The sequence below is a fragment of the Myzus persicae genome, unplaced genomic scaffold (genome assembly GCF_001856785.1).
Source record: "Myzus persicae strain clone G006 unplaced genomic scaffold, MPER_G0061.0, whole genome shotgun sequence".
Lineage (NCBI taxonomy): Eukaryota > Metazoa > Arthropoda > Insecta > Hemiptera > Aphididae > Myzus > Myzus persicae.
Window position 1 is genome coordinate 105635 of NW_019101948.1, and position 21889 is coordinate 127523.

Sequence of the window (21889 nt, forward strand, 5' to 3'; positions counted from 1 at the left end):
ACCAAATTATGGAGTTGTCTTGTGTAGCTATCGTGTCTTCTTCGTCTGGTACCCTTATAAATCGTATTTGGTTAGGTGGGCCAATACCAAACCTATTAGCGATGGGCATAATTTTGTGGTATATGCTCGATAACAATTGTGTTTCATATTTAGTACATAATCATATCTACGGCGGATCTTAAGTCAATCATTAACAACACAATAACTTAGTCGCGCGAAGATGAGAGTTGACATAAATTATTATAAATTTCGTCGTGTATCCAATACACCGATTTCACAATATTATTTAATATCTAATCGACATGTCATTTATCGAAAAGCGGGTTTTCGTTCAGGTACGACGCCATTACCAAACTTCCTTTAAAGTTTAAATCGCATTTTTTAATTTAACCGTAACAACTAACAGTATATACAATGTAATATGTAAACTGTAATATGTATACGTAATGTATTGATGCACTAGCAGCTCGTTTAAATCAAACAATACCTTTACCTATCTACCTATTGCCGTAAAATAATAAATAATAATAATAATAAAAAATAATAGGTTAAGTAGATCACAAGAACATTATGATGGTATGGGTCGTTTGGTACGGCGCACCAACACGAAAACTTATTTTTAAATCCAAATCATACTTCAAATGTAACAGTATATAGTGGTACACTATAAAACACTGCTTGCTCATTTAAATCGCAAGACAGTTTACATGTCTACACTCAACCGCCGTTTAATATAATCACGTGTTTTACAACAAAAAACGGCCCGCGACTTCAAAACCAAGTCCGACCACCGAATCAAATTCTGACTCTACCGCCGTCACGATTGCCGTGGTTTTCAAAAAAAAAAAAAATGCCCAAAAAAAAGGTAGTCCGGTAAGACCCCCCATTTCCAAAACGCAATCGATTATCAATAGTTTTTTCTCGCCAAAAACGATATCCCGGCACTACACTCGACCCACGACGACGGGCAGCCGGAGCTCTGGTATACCCGATTCGTGGTCAGGACCACGGTACATTATAATTGCAATAATATCGTAATAACAACGCCGTGCGCCCGACCGGCATACGCGTAGGCGAAAACAGCATCCATCGGCGGCCGTCAGAGAGAGCTAACGTACACGATCGCCGCCGCCGCCGCCGCCGCCGCCGTCGTCGGTTGGGCACTTGGGCCGCACTCGTTCTATACTCGTTGGATCGTCTCCGCGACAGGCCGCCCCCCGCTCGGAGCACTGTACACACGCCGTTTTCAGTATTGCCGCGAAATACATTGCACCAAGTCGCTTTCCGCCCGTCGACGCCGCTCCACCAGGCGCACGTGTTTTTCAACTGCAACGGAAATAACGATAATAACGATAATATTATTATTAACGCGCCGTCGTCGCGGGTATTGTCCGTCAACACGTCTGTCGTCGACAATATTATATAATATCACCGTCGATAATATCGTTGTTGTTGTTGTTGTTGTTTTCGTACACGCCGACCACCCCGTCTCTGAAAATGGAAAACGTCCTTGTCGGCTGCAAAGACGTATTATCGGTGTAGTACGTTGCGTGTGCTGTACACGATAATAATAATATTGTAGTGTCATCGGCTGCTCCATGACATAGACGTACATTTCGGTGTATTGTAATAATATTGTTGCGTACAGCGATTGAAATTCAAAATTTGAAAACGGACGAAAAAGGACCGATTTCGCTACTGACGCCGTAGTGCTGCGTCGCCGCACAGACGATTCCGTGAGTTATTCCCTCTTCGCGTGTCCCCCGCGTCTTTCCCCGATCGTGACATTTTTCAAAACTTCTAGTTTTTTTTTTTTTTTAATTTTTTTGTTCCTAGTTTTTATTTTTGTTTTCTTCGAACTTAAACGTTTTCCGTTTCTGTTTGATGTTCACACCGCGTACGCCCGCCGCTGCCTTCCGTAGAAACATTGCCGCCAAAGACCCGTAAACGCCGCCGCTCGCGCGTGTGCACAATATCACTTCTACTTCCTCCGATTCACCATAACAATATTGTACTTGCTGTGCAAAACCCAAACACCGAGACCGAGAAAACACGTCACACCATTCGGTACCTGATTTATGTATGGTAAAGCATTACCGCAAGCACCAGTCGAAGAAAAGATCTAAAACCGTCCAACGAGTCGTCCGCGCCGAGATGGATCAACCGGCCGCCGCTGAGTTGCAGACGATGTGGAAATCCCGAAAACTTTGGACATCCATCCTGCTGTTCGTGTTGCTGTTCATCACACCAGGTAAACGAAATACCATGATAATAATAATATTATTATTACTCATATATTATAGTTGTCATGACGTTATTACTATTATCGTTGTTATATTTAGAATTAAGAAATACAAATTTCACTTAACACGTTCTCATCCGTTTGTCTTTACCAATCAAAAAAAAAAAAAAAAAACATGGACCGAAAGTAAATTAATTAATTGTGGTTCGGCTATGTTTTTGTCATAGTTGACACAATTAAATTAATTAATGTAATTATTTTATTCATGATTAACTATAATAACATTTAATTACTGTATTTTTTTCCTATTCTTTCGGGTTTCATAATATTATTTTCGATACGTACGTTTACTTTCGTGGACAATACGAATATAATAATATAGAGAAAGGTAAAAACTAAACCAGCTTTATAATTAGGCACACAAATATTTATAAAGCGGTTTGCGTTGAAATGACGAGGAGGGATTTCAAATTTTAATTCGCTGAATTTTAATCTTTAATCAAGATTATTGCTAAAAACCAAAAAGAGTTAATTTTAATAATAAAATTATTAAATAACACGAAATATTCTGTATTATATCGTATATTTGCTATTATCTAGGTATTATTCAAAATTATTATTTTGCATAGCTATGTTTTCCATGTGTCTTACTTTATTTTGTATATTATGAATCATACACATTTTTAAAGTTCCAAAAATATTTTATTCTAAACGAATTCCGGTACCAATTCAAAATTTCAATAAATAAAATAAAGTTTAAAATTATTATTTCACGAGGATCCAAACTAAGAAATGAATAAATTTATTTTCAAATAATAAAAAATACATTTTAGATAGGTATTACAATATAATAGGTACGTAATACATATTATTAATATTATTTTTAAGACACAGAAATAAGGCTCGATAGTAATTTTCCTAATCTTGACTCACAAATAAAAGCAAAAGCTAATATTGTACGAGATTATTTTTTTAGTTTACGTAATTCATGAAAATAATTGTCTTCGATGTAAAAGTATCGAACGTTAAAAAAAAGTTTGAAACATAAACAGTTTGAGAATAGTCGTTTTAAGAAAAATGATCACGAAAGTTAATGGTTCAAACGCACATTCAAGCAATACCATTACATTATTTACAAACTTTTTACGTACAGCCGTTGAAATAACGACATCATTAATGGCATATACTCTCGATTTTGAAGAAATTTAAAAACCCTTTTTTATTTATAAAAAAAAAATATATTTATTACACCATATCTGTATTTTAAGTGTATATTTTATTGCACAACAACGATGATAACTTACTATTCTATGGTATCTGTGGGAAAATGTATGTAAAATACTTAAATACAAAGATTTGATATTTATTTATCGCTTTAACTACTTGACAACCATAAAACGTAATGATTGAAATGTAATAGAGACCAATACCTAGGCAATAGGCATAATAAAAATAAAAATTACGAAAACAGAATTTTGTAGGGTGCTACCAGAAACATTGTTTTAGCATTTTTTAACTAAAAATGTTTATTTTACATTTCACAAAGGTTTCTATGTAGGTGGGTTGAATTGCTCTGCGGGAAGGGCTCAGCTTACATCCCTCTACACTGGAGCACCTACGATAGAAACCAATGTTGAGTTTTAAATTATATCAGTGTGAAAACTTTAAATTGTATTTTCAATTTACTTAAACTTTATCACGGGTCAATGCATTTTTAAATAACACACAATTCATATTTATGTTTTGATTGTAACCTTTACATAATATTATACTCTTTACTCTGAGTCTTACATTGAGTCAGCGTTGTGTGTAGTTTCATGAGATTTTTCAAAAAACACTTCGGTCAGTAAATGGCTTTAACACGAACTGAAAGAAAATTCAATAATTTCTTACTGCAGTGTTGAACTAAGTATTTATCAAGATAAAGATGAAAAAAATATAAAATTATAAATCAAACCGAAACTGGAGAAACCAAAATACAAAGCTAAACTAAGCAGCTCTATCTCGTTTCAAATTATGAAGAATTTGATTGTAATTTATTACTGCGTCAGTGGAATGGGTATTAATTATAATTTATAAATAATTATTAAAAATTGAAAATTAGTATATTTATAATAAACTGTACATTTTAAATATATTTTACGTGCTTACACACTATCTTAGAAGTTTATTACATACTTAACTATAATTTACTTATATATACGCCATACGGAATCTATTAATATATAAAATATTCAGTAACGTTTATAATATAACTTTATAGGTACCTAATACTTATATCGTTTCGAGAAATCAATGCCATTTACATATTATTATATTTAGGAATAATTTAACATAAAATATTGATACATCAAGAATATCATTGAAGGGTACTTGTGTGCATATATGGCTTATTGTCTACGCACAACATAACATCGTAAGTCACATAAGTCAACCTATTACGACTGGTATAACCCATATAGGAATTATAAGAAATTGGTAATTACATAAATAAATGATACGGAAAATTATTATTGCTTTAAATTTTCTATTTCATTCTTTTTCTGTACCTCGTAGAATGGCCACTCGCGAAACGCGTGGGTGGAAACCCTTAAACTAAGTATAAAAATAACGTAATTCATCTTGTATAATACATCGATTAATCAATTGTATATATTATCTAGATAATTTATTCAGATATTTTTTATCGACACTGTTTCTGAGTAGTATTCTAGAAATATCTAAATATTGTCAACGATATGCACAATCGAATAAATATTGTTAATTGATGGATAAGCCAATTTCCATTCATAATCGTGTACCGAACGCAATTATTACATGCAAAATTATGTAGAACCAAACTAACAATATTAATTTTTACCATTGAAATACAATTCTAAGACATTAAATAATTAAAATTCACTATTTTAATTTTAATTTTAAAATACATTCAGTTAGAACATTTGGAATCACAGAAAGTTACAAAATTAAAATATTGTCGACTTAATTTGAAAATCGATGTACTGTTTATTTTTTTCTTGAAAAGTAGATATTGATTTTATACCGATAAAATATGAGTTATTTTTTTGTTACCCGCTTGTGCTTTATTGATCAGCTTAATTTTTTTTGGGTAGAAACTTACTTCGAAAATGATATGTAAAGTTATCAATTTATTGGGAATCAAAAACATAAAGCAACTCTTAGAAATTAAAATAAATTTTACATTACAGTTTTCCATATTAACTGAAATTCACGGTACGTTCAATTTTATAAAAATGATTTGTATTCTATTTTTGCTAAGACAACAATATTATAATTAAATCTAAAATTACTTTACGTCATGATGACCAATGATAAGAGCATTTAATACTTAAATACTAATGCATGTATATTTAAATTAACTCAATTAAATTAAAATGTATTAAAAAAAATGTTTATCTTGACTTACTAGTCACTTATTTAAAACTTCAATAATAATAAGATGGTACATCGTTTAATATGTATTTATTTTTTAATTAAAATTAGCAAACACAAGGAACTTAAGATTTAATACAATACTATTCAACCCAGAATCCTGACATCTATTAAAAAATAACAAAAGTCATTGATAAGTTTGAATTTCAGTGAATTATTTTATTTCCTCGAATAATAACAATGTACATTGTGTTATATACTATAGGTTCGTAACGTAACTTAATTATTATTATTTATTTTCAATTTTATACTTCTTCTTTAAAACTTATTATTTTGTATTGAATGCTTACTTATACACATTGTAAAGCGATGTTAATTTTTTGTATCATTTAAGTACATTGAAATGTATGTGCTTTTAGATTCGTTTTAACATTGTTAACTGTTTCATAATTTAGATTTTAATTAATGCTATAATTTGATATTTTAATACGAGTGTGCTTATAACGTTGCAACATGACAACAAACATTTTAAACTAAACCAAACTCGAATTACTGTTGACTATACAACCAACCTGCATACTTCAACTAGAATATTTATTTTAATTTGGGGCCAACAATTGCATTTATATCTATAACAAATTATACGACACTATTTGCCAGTATTGAGAAAATAAACAAAACTGGCCAAAACTCGGTTTGTGTAATATTCTAGTTACTTAATGATTTAGGTACTTTAACTTTTCAAACCGTTATGAGCTATTCAATTTTTTGTTTATCGATTTCAAATAACTTTAAATTATGTCAATTAATGATGTTCTTGTAAAAAATAATAGAGTTGATCATTTTATATTATTGTTGTTCGAGATAGCTATATGTTTAGAATATTATGCATTTTTGATTCCGGCTAAAAGTAAAATTTTATTAAACGGTAATAATATACAAACTGTTAATGTTGTATACAATCCATGAATTATTTATTTTTCTTTCTGTCGGTGAAACACCTACAGTAAATATTTAAAGCACCTATTTTAGAGTAAATATTTAATGAACCAATATCGGTTATATTTTCTAATAACACAATATAATATTATGTTATATACGAGTGTTATAATAAAATATGTATGTATTGTTCTAGTTCGAAATAATGTAATATAGTATATTATCTATTATATTACTGTATTGTTTATTTGTATTATAGGTAGCTATACTGTGTGACTTTGCTAAATTGTTTTTAACCACATTTTTATTATTATAACAGTATATTACGCGTATATATTATCGTGCAATATTATAATAATAAGTTCCCTGAACATCGATTAGCCAATTTAAAACTCGTCTCGTTTGACGCTACTTTATTGGGGATAGATGACACGATTTAATCACTTCAGCAGCATAATAATATCATTATATTATATACTGGATAGAGTTCAATTAGACAGGCATTATAGGTTGATTGGTATTTTTGTTCTTCAGTTGTGTAACTTATCACGTACGACCAAGACGAAAAGGTGAAAAAAATTATGATCAATCTTTGAGGTGTTGAAATCCCGACTAAAGTTGTAGTTATATCGTAGTCGTGTTTGTGTGTGTTAAAGTATTGTTAAATACATGCGTAGAAAATGCCGGTTATTGTTGCGAGCGTCGTGCATATACATTCGTTAAAAGTTTTAACTATCGTCGACTGTTAAAAATATCATAAAGACATTTATTTATTTTTTATTTTATTTTTTTATATACGTCGCGTTTATTTGATAACGTTTCATTTACTGTTAAACGAACCACTTCCTAAACACTCGCGTACGACAGAGACGAATAAAAAGTAATGCACGTTTAATAATAGTAATAACAACACAATATATATATATATAATAATAATAATATTATGTATGTTATAGTGAGATATTATTGTGAGTACCGCCGGAAAGATCTAGTGCGAAGAATAATATACGACTGTGGCAATTTAACGGGATGTCAAAGAGAGACGGTTATGAGACGAATGAATGAAATTTGATAGTACCTATATTACAGTATAATAATTTGTATTGCCTTAAGGTGTTGACGGCACCTGATATTAATGTACATATAGCTTGTGTAGGTGGAACGAAACGACATTTTTTTAATCTAAATTAAATCGTCTGATATTGACAAGAATATTGTTTGTATAAGTGCCAGTGTGTGTGTGTGTGTGTGTGTGTGTGTGTGTGTGTGTGTGTGTGTGTTAAAAATTATGCTTTTTTATAATATCTTATTTCTTTGCCAAAAAGTGCTTTGTGGAAAATCATTTGGTCAAAATTATAATATGCCGAGCAATAGCTGTTCATCTTTAATCTGTAAGGTACATATTACATGACTAATTGGTATTAAATATACGATACTTCATTTAAAAGAAAATATTTTATGGAACATATAAATTATAAATTAATCGTTACACTTGAGAATGTTTTTTCCTTCATGAAATATGAATAATAATATAAACATATATTTCTTTGTGTTTTTTTAAGCTTTTAACGTGCACTGCACACACTGTAATTGAGTAACGGCGATGATATACATTTCTGATGGTTAATGTTTTTATGTTTTCAAAATGCTTCATTTTTCTATAGGCTTATTTTAATGAGCTTGAGGATGAAAAAATATCAAAATGTAAATAAATCTGATAAGAAAATAATATAACAGCCCTTTGGAAGGAATAAATACTTTTTTAAAAACACAAATACAGTAAATAATCTGGTTGTATCTTGACTAGGTACCTAAGTGTCATAATAAGAATTATCTTACACCCACACGTATAAATTAAAGTGTATTGTTAAAAATAAAGCTATGAATAAAAATACTGAATAATCTTATTCACAGATAATGCCGGTAGAGAGTCAAAAAATGCGAAAACTATTCCTTCGAAATGATTAACCGCAGTAGATATAATATAACATAAAATATTTTTTGTTTCATCATTCACTATTGTTTTTGTTTTTTAATAACATAAATTGAGCAATAACACTATTTTTAAGTTTTAATATATGATCGCAAAAATCGTTGTGCTATTAAGTTTAAAATGTAACTACAGAAAAACTTTAATGTAGTTAGGTCTATAATAACTATGGATATCGTGGATATAATTAATTTTATCTTGTCTCCGAGAGTAAAGCAAACATAGATAGATAATACTTTGTTCTATTCACTTTTCAATTTTTTTTTTTTGCCTAAGCAACTGTTATTTTTTAAATAAGCGTCGGGCTTAAGTTTAATACAATATCAACATTGTATTATAAATACAATTATTTTGATGCCGATACGCCTTTTAAATGTATTTAACGAGATTTTTCGTTTAATACCTACCATAGGAAAGTTAAAAAAATGGATATCGATCTGTGTCGTCGGGGTTCAGATGTATTATAAAAAAATAAAAAATAAATAAAAGAAAGAAAGAATGAAAAATGTGATTATGTAGCTATATAGGTACACTATATACACACTTCGTTTTGTGTAAAATAACACTGATCGTTGGTGGTCTCTGCTGTAATTCAGCTGGAGATAGCTGTTCATCCTTAGTTGACCGTATTACACAACTTGATATATGAATTTAAATACGCTGCGCTCATAACGACAGCACACTATGATATTATTATACTAACGGAGTGCGTATAGAGTCTGCAGAGCGTCACTTTGGCGTACATTTTGTGATTGTTATAATATAATATTATACATTTGAATACAATAACACTAAAAAAAAAAAAACAACTGCAACAACAAGCCAAACAATTTCATTAAAAGCCGAAATTTAATATTATAGTCGAATATATTCTTGAACATTTTACGATGTCTATAAAATATTAAAATAAATAATCGAGGGCAAAGTCAAAAACCGCAAGGATTAAAAAGTTATGAAATAATGAAAAAGTTTTCCTTTAACCCGGGGTCTCCTATTTTGGAGTTTTATGGGAACATATTAAAATGTGAAACCGATGGATGAAAATACGACAGACAATAGAAATTGTCGTACCTACAATATACTTTGAGATTTGTTTGTGAGCTGGTGAATTTTAACTTTCATTAATTCACCTCCCAACAACCGAAAACGGTTGTATTCTGTGTTTTTCTGCAGCCTAGTAAAATTTGGCAGCGAGGATTACTGAGAGACGGACCCCGCCTCGTTCAATATATAATAATAAAAAAGTCGTTGATTTTAGCGATTCAATAGACTGCGATTGTCCTCCTTTCCGATTTAGATAATATTCTCAGACGTGGGTTTGTTATGCATTTTTATTCAATCCTACGCCAATCAGAAGTATTCATTATAACTACCATGGCGTTGATTGTTATGTAATAAAAAATATTTGTGTTGCTATTCTTGCCAAAATATGTTTACCTAAGTATAATATAATTATTAAAAAACATGAAATATTGAACAGAAATGGTTTTATTTAACATTCGTTTTTAAAATCTTAAAAATATTTATAAAATAATAAGAAATTTACTGAATAGAAAAAACGAACTATCAAACGCTTGTTGAGCACTAGAGATTGTGTAACTATTACTGATATCAAAAATCGTTACCTTTAATTTTTTACTGTGCCATTCCATACATATTTCCCACGAATAATGATTGTTGTCAATAAGTCTGTGGTAGGTGGAAAATAGGCACTTATATTGGTTAATTATTCATGAATACTCCTTTAAATCTAAATTGCGAAAATACAAGTATTGTAACAATGAAACGTTTTATTTTAGTTAGTGTGTTATGAAACGACTGATTTTTTTTTCAATCATAATTTATAAAGAAGCCTGCATTCGATAAAATCATGCATTTACATAAAAAGTAGCTCTCTAATTTTAACCGACAAAGATAAACAAAAAAAAAAAACAACAGTTAACTAAAGGTTAATTGATTTTTTTTAAGTAAAAAATTAATACTCGTTCTGTACGATACTCGCACGAGTGTAGGTATATCGTATAATGTGTTTTAATTGCTATTACAATTTATTTTTTATAGTATTACATTTTGCAATTTGTTTGTTTTTAGTAGGTATACCTACCTCTACATTTTAGATTTTCTGGTTGTAAGTTTGAGCCCATTTGGTAAATTTATGTGCTTGTTTAGAGGAAATAGTGAGACAGAGGTAGAAAAAGAGAGAAAATCCGTTTGTATAAAGAGTAATTACTATTTCTTTATCAGTCTTTACTTAGTTTAGTTAATGTGGTTAACCGGTACCATGGTTCATAGACCATATATTTCGATCCCATATGTGCACAACTGTGGTGTGTATATTATACATCTCGGACCATATTTAAATTTCAAAAGATTTCATTTATTAATTGTTTATAATAACTTTTACATTTTGTGGAAACTAGATATAAAATATGAAATTGTGTAAGTCTGGAATAGAATTAGTTGTCAGAGTATTATCTAGTGTTTTATTTTCTTTTTTTGGACACATATTTACTTATAATTTTTTAAAACAAGTTGTTTGTTATTTTGTCGAGTTTAATTCTTTTGTTAGTTTTATGTTTTTCGAAAGTTTTTGTCCCTGGGGTATAGTTTATGGGAGTCTAATTTCTTCATCTGAACCATTAGTGAGGTAGGTTAACACAATAAATAATCATAATAATGCTATAGATCGATAGTACAAGTTGTGTTATGATACTCTACTTACTATAGGTAACATTATTGAACTACCCTATAAGTTATACCGTTATAAACCTTCATTATGATTGGGAATAAGTTGAAATTTATGACATTTATAAAACTTAACGAAGCCGGCAGATTAAATTTTACATAATCTCAATATTATGATTAGGTAAGTTCATTTCTCTATGGTCACTGACATTATTCATTTTTAAGCAAAATCTTGTTTTTTTTTCAAATAATGACATTTAAGTTTAATTTACAGTTCTATTGTATTAATAAAAAAAAGTTAGCAAATTAAATTATATTAACTTCAATACAAATATTTTTACTATCATAACAATTCGATAATAGATGTCCAAATTATATAAGCTTTACAAATCTCGAGTGGAATAGAGTAATGTATACAAACCATCAAAATTCTGCCAATTAAAACCAACCAAAAAAAAAAAAAACAAGAATTTTAGATAATATATATATTACGATTATTACAAACTTACAAATAACTCGATTGTATAGAGAACAATAATATAAATAATATTATTCCTTCGGTTAAGCAAACGACGTTGTTGCGAATAAAACAACACTTTAATTTATTCAAACGTTGGACTGCTGCGAAATAGCTAGGAAAGCAAAATATTTTAAGACGTGCGTGCACGATAATGCACCCTGCATTTCCAATAAAACCGTAAAATGACAAGGAATGAGAATATAATAATATGTTATGACATCGAAACATTTTTTGCTCTACACGTATTGGCAGTAACGCTATTTTATTTGCCGATTCGTTTGGCCCCGTTACAGAAAAAATGAAATAAAATATGTTTCAACGATTTCGCGAAAGAGAACCTAAGACCATCGCCGAAAAAGAACAATGAATTTTGCACGAAGTTCTGTTATTGTATATTATAATATATTATTGTTGTGCTGTTCCAAACCGTCGCGGGTCGTGTTAATAATTAATCAATATTATTGATCAAATTTTTAAAGATACCTTTTATTCGTCATAATTTTATAATTTAGGTAATTTATTTGTAAATAGGTACCTATGATTAATTTTTTTTTTTATAATTTATTGTCCAATTAAATTAAGTATTGGATTTTCGAAAAAACCGTTTTTACGAGTGAATGCCGAAGAAATCATCCGCGGCTGTCTTCCAATGTCTGCAATATTGCTTTTTTGTTGCGGTTTCCCCGGCGGAAGCCGTTTAAAGTGCACTTGCAGCTGCCGAGGACGACGATGGCGTCCGTATAAATTGCTCACGCGGATGTTAGCTATTTATTTTTTAAAATAATTAAAAGGCTAAAAGTCCGACTTGTGGCGTCCGCCGGCGCGCTTAGAGTACATACACGCTGCGGCTAAAAAAAAAAAAAACAAAGGCTTTTGAATAGGATTTCGGCAGAACCAATTTATTTGACCCACCTCTGGAGTATCGGCGTGGTAAACCCTGCAATGGGTGCAGAGAGGTACCTTGGTTATATTATATTATTATATATGCATATAACTGTTATAACCGTTTATGAGATACTCGCACGCACGTGCCCCAAAAACCGACTGTAGGTACTCGGATATTATTATATTAATGCAATAATATATATTAATTCGGCAGTCTTTGACTGCGCTGGAGATTGTGGCAACCCTACGCACACACATACGCAATAATGACTTCGAGCGCACAGCGTGTGTATGTGTGTGTGTGTGTGTATGTGTGTGTGTGTTGGCATTTACAGCGTGACGTAAGCAAACAAAACGGTTTTTAGGCAATCATCACACGGTTGGAACGGCACGAAACAGCTCTTTAACGGATCAAACGATATATTACGACCATATATATATACACACACACATATTATATTATATTATATTATATTATATTATATGTTATTTCGAAAACCACAACGGCACATGCCGGTGTCAGTGGTGGTGGTGGGGGTGGTGGTGTACGTTTTGCGTTCGCGGCGGTCGAGCAAGGGCAAAGGGGAGGGGGCCCTTTGGCATCGCGTCGTTCGCTCGGCTGTATAATATATACGTTTCGATCACCGACGACACGGCGCAGATTCCGTTTAACCACCCCCCCGCCTCCGTATGTAGGTAAATATGGTATATACGGTATATACGGTATGACTGTATATAGGCAACTTGTAAAGTGTGCGTCATGCCCTCGATAGTCTTAGCGCGCAAACAAAATTATTATACTTTGACGGCGACACATAATATTATTTGTGATAATATCGTGACGTGAGTGCTAGTCGGGTATACCTATATAATATTATATAATTTATACGTACAATACGTACGAAATGCCTCTCGAAATGGCACGTCGTCTCTTAAAAGGCACATTTTAAGAGAAACTGAGCTCGATCTCTGTAAAATATTACCACAGGATCGCTGCTGCGAACCAGTCCTCCACGGTAACCAGCTCGCTGTTTGACAGCACTTTTAGAACAGCTTTTCGCGAGATTGTAGGTGGTCGGTGAGATCACAGTGCAATGGACACCGCGGAGGTTATACTACAGTAATATTTACTATACACACAACGTTTTTACTTACCACGATTTTATTTATTTTGTGTTTAAAATAAAAAAAAAGTCCACACTCTTAAGCTTTTGCAGTATTTGAAGATTTTAGCTAGGTATCCAAAAAATTAAAATTAAAATCGGAATTGTATTTAAAAAAAAAAATGTATTCAATTTTAATTTTTTTCATTAATTTTTTAACCAACTGTTACGTTTGTTAGTTTTTTGGATTTAATAACAAAATAAATAGACAGACGACTTGCAGTAATAATTATTAAATTTAGTAAAAAAAAATTAGGTAATCATATAGCTAGGTATGGTCATATATTAGAATAAAATCAGAGTAACAAAATATTTTCCATTCTCAATTGTGCGTTTCAACCACTGGCTGCAAATGTTACTTCGAATTTTTTATATTAAATATAGTAGTATAACTCTACTTTGTGTTTAATATCACATAAAACAAACACAATATTTTATGATAAGTTAAAATTTAATGCATCATAATATTATAATAATCATATTCCTCATTAAAATACAGACATGATGCCCGCGGCATACAATTTGCGCAGACCATTTTAAGAGCAATTTGGACACTTAACCGTCATTTTTTTTTTCACTATGAAATTCGGATGTACCAATATAAAATTATTATTGCATACAACCCCCGCCGTAGATCGCCAGACGAGGATACTTGAAAATATCCGCAGGGAGGGGGTGGTATGGTGGAGAGATAATTTTTTTTCCGCCATCCGTTTATATATAATGCAGTCGGCACGCGTTTTATCTAGCGACGATGGAGGAAATTCGCCAACGTGGTCGGATTTTTAATCGACCACGGCGGCTGCGAGGTGTTTGTGCCACGAGAATAGGAAATAAAATTAACCACACGCTTATTAATATAGGAACGAATATTGCGAGATCCGAATATATCGTAAATGATTTGTGTCTGATAACATTTACCTCAAATAAGTGTGCTTACTGACAACCGCGACGACTGTGGGACGACGACATTAATTTCCAATTAATATATAGTTACCTACAACAGGAAATTACTTTTTATTCGATTATAAATGTCTAATTTGTGTTGATTATGTATTTTGTTTACCGTCAAAATTGTCGTCATATATATAATCCGTTAACTACATAGGTACGTCTCGTTTTATGTAGGAAAAAATTAACTTTACCAAATAGAATATAATATTATAATATGTATTGTGTACAGTAGTATTGGTATCTATCTACCTATAGTTGAACTATAATAATATTACTGGTCCCAAAATTCTTAAAATGTAACCGACCGATAAAGGTTGGCGGTGGTTCAGTAAAAAATAAATAAAAAACGGTTGCGTATTTGGTGGTGCAGTTTTCGCGATGTGTCACAATAACGCAGAAACTATAAGATTTAATCGTTTTTGAATAATATGATTTATACGTATCAGACTTGCATGAACGAAGAGATATTGTGATTTTATAATATTATATTAATTTAATATTCAGTGTGAGAACAACAATATTGTTTAATTTAATACGTGAGCACTGCTAAGTCAATATCGATCGGATCAGTGTCAATCAAACGAACAATGAATAATAGTTAATTGTATAGTAAAAATAAAACACAAGCTACGCGTTATAAAATAATAATAATTTTTTTTTTTGATGGTGGGTAGGGGGTACAACATAATTATTATTAGGTTTTGTTATGCCCAACGGTTAATCATTTGTGTGGTCTTAGATTATTCCTCCAAAACACAAGGATTATAATATTATATCACCATAATATTTTTATTTATGTATGTAATAAGAACGCTGATGAATAGTTCCAATTGAATTATTCCAATTAAACCGTGTAATTTGAGTTTTTAATTATTCTTAAATTTTTTTATTCTTATAATTATTTTATATTTTTATCAAAACTACATGCAAAAAAAAATAAATAAATAGTGAATGATTTTGAAATGAACTATTATTGCTATTATTTGTAGACACATTGGACATAATATAATAATATTTAATACTCAACTGTTCACTTTTTAACCAATTTTAAATGGTAACTGGCTTTGGGTAACCTGTATCGACAATATGGATATGATTACTTTTAAACAACCAAGTAAAGCGTTACTGTGGAAATAATTAAAACATCAAACAAAAAATTATACTTGTTAAAATATCAATTACAAATTAAATGTATTAGTAACCCTGGCCGGAATTATAGGTACATAATATTGAACTATTAGTAAAAGTACATTTGTCATTTGTATAATAGATATTTCCAGTTTAATTGATTTGTCTTAGTTTTTAGTTATTATTTATTACAATAGGCACTGTGACAATCACTTAAAGTCGAAACAATTATTTATAGGTCTTTGCCATTAGGAAGGAGCAAACTATTAAGTACATAATACTTATAATTCTTATCCCAAAAGTTGATTTAAATGAAGAAAAAAAACTCAAAATTGATTTACTTACATAATAGACTATTAATATATTTTAATAAACTTACAAAAAAAAAAAAATTTTAAAAAACTTAAATAATAATATAATTAAGAGTTTACTGTCTAAGTAAGTTAACCTGGTTCGTTAGTATATAAGGAGTGAAAATTAAGGAAAATATTACCATGATAATGTATATTTTATGCGTGCCGGGAAGTAAGCGGATGATTTTCCAAAGCGTGATAAGTTTAATTTCCTAATTTTCGAAACCGTGTGAAACCGTTAAGAAAGGATTTACGACTTTAACCCTGTCACCGGCAGTGCCTCAGTTTACGGGGCGAAAAAAAATAAAAATAAAAATAAATAATAAGAATAATTCCGGAGTTGGCGTCCCCCGAAATGTGTTTGGAGCGTTTATAATATGAACCGCGCTCGCTCGTATATATACACCTCCTAATAATATAATTCGACCTCTGTGGCGGCAGCAAATATCGTGCGATAATTCTCGAGATCGTTTAAGGGAAAAAAATGAAAAGAAAAAAAAAAAAAAAAGGCACAATATCAGCTAAAGTTACCGACTGCACATCGTTAGCGTCGCGGGTGCGTCCCCCCCCACCCCTATCGTTGGCGGGGCGACGAATGAAGTCGTAATTCTCATTGTAGTAATAGACTCCCAGGACGATTCACGTTGTTATTATTGTGTGCACAATATAATATATTATTATTATAATAATAATAATACAAACTCGGTAAAATATGTTACCTGTTTGTACACAAAACCGACACGCATATAATGTGCAGTGTCAGTGGCGGCAGACCAGGTGGTGCGTCATTGGCTCGTAACAATGTGTGTGTGTGTGTGCATACAACTGCAACTGTTGTAGTACGAGTAGGTATATTATAATAGCGGTACGAAATATTGGCCGTTTTGAAAATAGGGAGGAAAAAAAAAGTCAATTGTCGCACACATTGTCATACGCCATGTATATATATATATATATACATATATTACGGCGGTGGCGTCGGTACCCTATACGAACTATTGGCTGGGGGTCGTTACCGGGCAGTTTTTAAAAAATGTCAATAAATCTGCGAGCGAGGACTTGAATATGTATATATATATATATATACATGGTGCCATGATAGTCCATAATATTATATACTTACATAATATAATATTATACTCCTCGCGCAGGCCAATAACTCACATAATAATATATTATAACTGCGAAGAAAAAAAAAACGGAACTCAAGACATGTGTTTATGGGGTCTTTTATTTGCCTTTCGAACGTCGACGTCGTTTTCGTCGTTTTCGTCGTTTTCGGGGTTTTTTTTTTTTTTTAAAGAACCGCCATTCTATATAATCATTATTACGAACCGTATTGTAAATGTTTCGACCACGTTTCATCGTCGTCGTACTTTTCACGCCAAATGTGCCTCTCTCCGTGTTCTGCTGCAAACCAAAAACTTTTGCGGAACACCGTAACTATATTATATACATATATATATAAATATGTATATAAAATACGTAGGTATATAAACCGCACCTACCTGTATAATATATATTATACAATTGGATTTCGGGGCACGATTCGCTAAACGCTTTCAAAACAAAAGCTCTGAAACTCACAGCGGTATTACACTGACAAACGTTTAGCATATAAACCGTGTTTAGGTCACGTGAAAAAATCTTCCTTTTGTCCCACACACTCGAGTCGATTGAACAATAGCTAATATTATAATATCATCATGATCTCGGGACGGGGTTGACTACCTCTCCGCGGTCATCCACGCAACGCTCGAGATGTCTTATTTTAAAATGTAAGCACACCAATGATAGGTTAAAAAAAATTGTTTGGTAATCTCCGAGCGCTAACGAGTCACGGGCCGCGACGCGTATAATATTACATAGCTGTACAATAATATATCATATAATAGTTATCGAATTTGGCATACGATTCGATATGATCGGGGGTGCTTTTGGGTGCGGCGGGTCGATGCAGCAATAAAGCGATTTTATTATTCCGGAGTGCCTGCATGCAGTGATTTTGAAAGCGAAAACTCCTATGTACGCACCCACACACGCGCGCGGGCACATCGTCGTCGTCGGGTTCGGTTTTTACGGGCCAAATTTGTGACTCATATCACTTTACCTCCTCCCCTCCGCCATTTAATGCTTTTGCGGAGCGTTATTATCTTCAACAATCTATTAGCAGACGTGTTCTACATTTCCAGGCTATTTACAGAATTTATTCATCGCGTCCTAACCCCTCGCGGGCTTAAACAAGTCCTCTTCAGTTTCCTCCTTTGTCGCAACACAAAACAATAATGGACCGCCACCGTTGCCGCACTATAAACATAAATTATTTATTACTACACACACACACGCGCGCGCGCGCGCTCACTCACTCACATATATATTATATTGTATACATTTATAATGTGTATAGATATAAGTGCGCGGTGTATTGTGTGCGCGCGCAGCGACGACGGAAGAACAGACTAAAACCCCCTCGTCGTGGCAGCAGCAGCAGCAATATAGGATAATATATTATTATGACATAGAGACGATTCTCTGTCCACAGCACTCGAAAATTGTGCTCTTAAACGACCACCGGAAGGACCGAACTCCTCCAGCTCTTTTGACCGACCGAAATAACCGATTTGGGCGGTGGCGGCGGCGGTGACGATTTAAATTATATACCGGGCGTGTGTGATGACGAGGTACGGCGTGTGGGGTGAGGGTCGTAATGGCCCGAGAATATTTGTTTTGTTTATTCCCGAGTTTAGAATTAAGACTGACGGGTCGTGAGCACACGCTGTTCGACAGCATGGAAAAGTAATATATTGGCTTTACGCAATCTGTAGTTTTTTTTTTTCACCAGGAAAAAACTTCGGAGCCCCGCAGTAATGCAAATAAAAGTTTCGCAAAGCACCTCTCGTCTCATGATTGGAAATTGAACGTCGAAGGTTCTCTAAAGAGGTCGCAAAAAAAAAAAAACGCGAAAACAAAAATAAGTGAAAATCGGGTGAAAAAAAAATAGATATCAGATATTTCTTATGCGATAGACCGAAATCTCATTTTTTCTGTATTTCGATGAGAAATTATTTTTTGATTATTTCTAAAACATTATGGCGTACCTATACAAGACACTGTGGATATTATTAATTTATTATTCTTCGTTGTTTCTTTAACTCCATGGAGGCTTTCCATATCTGACTTTTGAGAGTTATATCAGACATTATAGTTTGTTTTTTTTAATCGGAAATCTAATTTATATTTCGCTTGTCTCTATTTCAATAATATTTTACGTCCGCATCGTTATCATGAATCTATAGTGCAGGTTACTGCGGTCTCTCCGGAACAATGTAAATATTATTTGACTCCAATCGCACATTCAAATAACTAATACTGCAGTTTCATCATCAGGAATACGGTTCTCAAAAACTTCTGAAATGATTAGCGTTGACCAATCAATTAGTCGAGTCGAGTCGACCTAATTTTTGATTCGTTCGAACTTCTGACACGGTATGCATATATTAAATCGACTTTTTCAGACCAGTTTAAGTAAACAACACTGTAGCGTTTTCAACGATTAAATTAAAATAAACAAAATGGTTTATTTATTTTATTAATTGCCTACACATTGCAATCACATTTAAAGTCACTTCTGCGTCAATTGATAAAATCCTCAACGGAAATTCTGATTCTTAATTCAACGATAACGGACAATGGTGGACACACAATAGTAACTTGCCAATAATAGCTCAACTGGTGTTAAACGGTGCGTCTGTGCCCTGCAGTAGCTGTTGTCGTCGTCGTCGTTGCTGTTGAACACACAAACAATTATTAAGTAACAACACGCTATGGTTATTTTATGATCTAATTAGTCCATTATTTATTTATTAAACTATAAGGTATTATCTTTTTATCAACTCCTAATAATAAATAACAATTACTTGATTACTTACACTCCAAATTGGACGGATATTTTTTTTAAAGTATGGTTGTACGCTACTAACTGTGACTAATCAAAATGAAAAATCAATTTAAATTTAAACATTCAAAATATTTATAAATAAAAAGTTATTTCCGTCATTAAAACTATTTCCTTTTTTTATTAAATAATAACTTAGTTTTTATGCACGCTTATAATTTGTATATAATATATATATATATATATATGTATATTTTATATACATTATTATTATTATTATTATTATTAGTGACTGTTAACAGAAATAAATACCATAAGTATCCTAACAAAACTCGTAAAAAATCAGCCAACTCTGAATAAAATAAAAAAATAAACAGTACAGAATAAAAAAACTCAAAACTTAAGTTAAAACTTACAAAATAAATAAGTTTTATAAAATAAAATTTAATATACCTATTTCTAAACAAAAATCGTTTTTTAATAGTCTTAATAAGACAAACTTTCGAAATAAAACACGAAAATCGTAAATAATTAATCATGTTATACTGTTATTTTTTAATTATAATAAATCGAAGCGAACATTATCTCGAATTGTACAAGTGTAATAAATTCCATACCCCCCGTGTCGATGCTCCGTACCACAGTCGTAGGATTCGTAAGATGCCAAAGTATAATATTACCGCTTTGTTATGGATATACATATATTTTAAAGTAACAAAATATTTCGCATATACTGTAAAGTATGGGTATGCGCAGTAATGGAAACTCAATGGCGAGCCGCGTTTTGAAAAAAATACTAAGCGTTATAAAAAATTCAATTATAATTATTTGGTATAAAATATAAAATCCATTACCGAGTAAATAATAATGGTAGGTACCTACTGCGGATAACTTCTGGCCGACTGCAGCAGTGTGCGTTGCAGGTTAAGTCCCATCAATTTTCACGCTGTTCAATAGTTTATTTTTTATTCATAAGGAGATGCGAAAATCGATTATATATTTATAATTATATATTATATACACTGTATGCATTCTCACTGCGACATTAAACTTTTAATATCATTACTCTCCTATTATATGTGTATCTTTGTACAATATATTGAAGGGTAACCAGCTGACTCGACTGACTGATCTCTCTACGCACATATCGAACGGATCGGCCTGAAAATTGGAATGCAGATGGCTACTACTTACGTTCGGTAAAAACAAATTTTTGGAAATTCAACATCCAAAGGCAAACACAGAGGGTTGTAAGGATACAACAGTGGGGCCGTCTGTCCAGCAAAACGCATTTTAATTTTCACCAGTGGTTCGATCTTTCCAGTAAAATAATAAGAAAATGTAGAATTTCACAGTTTCAACTAATTTTCTTGATTTTTCATTAAATTACAAAACGTATGAACTTAAAATTTGGAATTGTGGTTCCTCTAATGCTCTAGCTGTGCTTGCAGAAAACCGCTTATTTCGTTCCGTAGCATACGCATAACGCATTATTTGACACGCGAGAAAATTATCGAGATATTCAAATAAGAGTAGTGCTATACCTCGGTGATTACTGATTGGCGATGTATAAATCGATTTTCACTTGTCTTGCTATAGACACTCAAACCCGGTTTTCGATTTTATACTTTTTACATATACCCAAATGCACCCGGATATGACGTGACGGAACAAAAGCATTCAATCCACCTTGAGAATATTATCGCATTAGGTGTACATGAAAAAAAGACAAATCTTTGTCC

The 21889-nt window shown here is 31.9% G+C and overlaps 1 protein-coding gene across 2 annotated transcripts in view; it reads left to right on the forward strand.

The window, feature by feature from the left end:
• The first annotated feature begins 1182 nt into the window (after positions 1-1182).
• LOC111030842 (neural cell adhesion molecule 1-like) overlaps positions 1183-21889 on the forward strand; it is a 195087-nt gene continuing 174380 nt past the window's right edge. For both annotated transcript variants that reach the window (XM_022310538.1, XM_022310539.1), the window contains exon 1: positions 1183-2251. In XM_022310538.1, the coding sequence (XP_022166230.1) occupies positions 2083-2251 (169 nt within the window). In that variant the 5' untranslated portion in view covers positions 1183-2082. The remainder of the gene's footprint in view (positions 2252-21889) is intronic.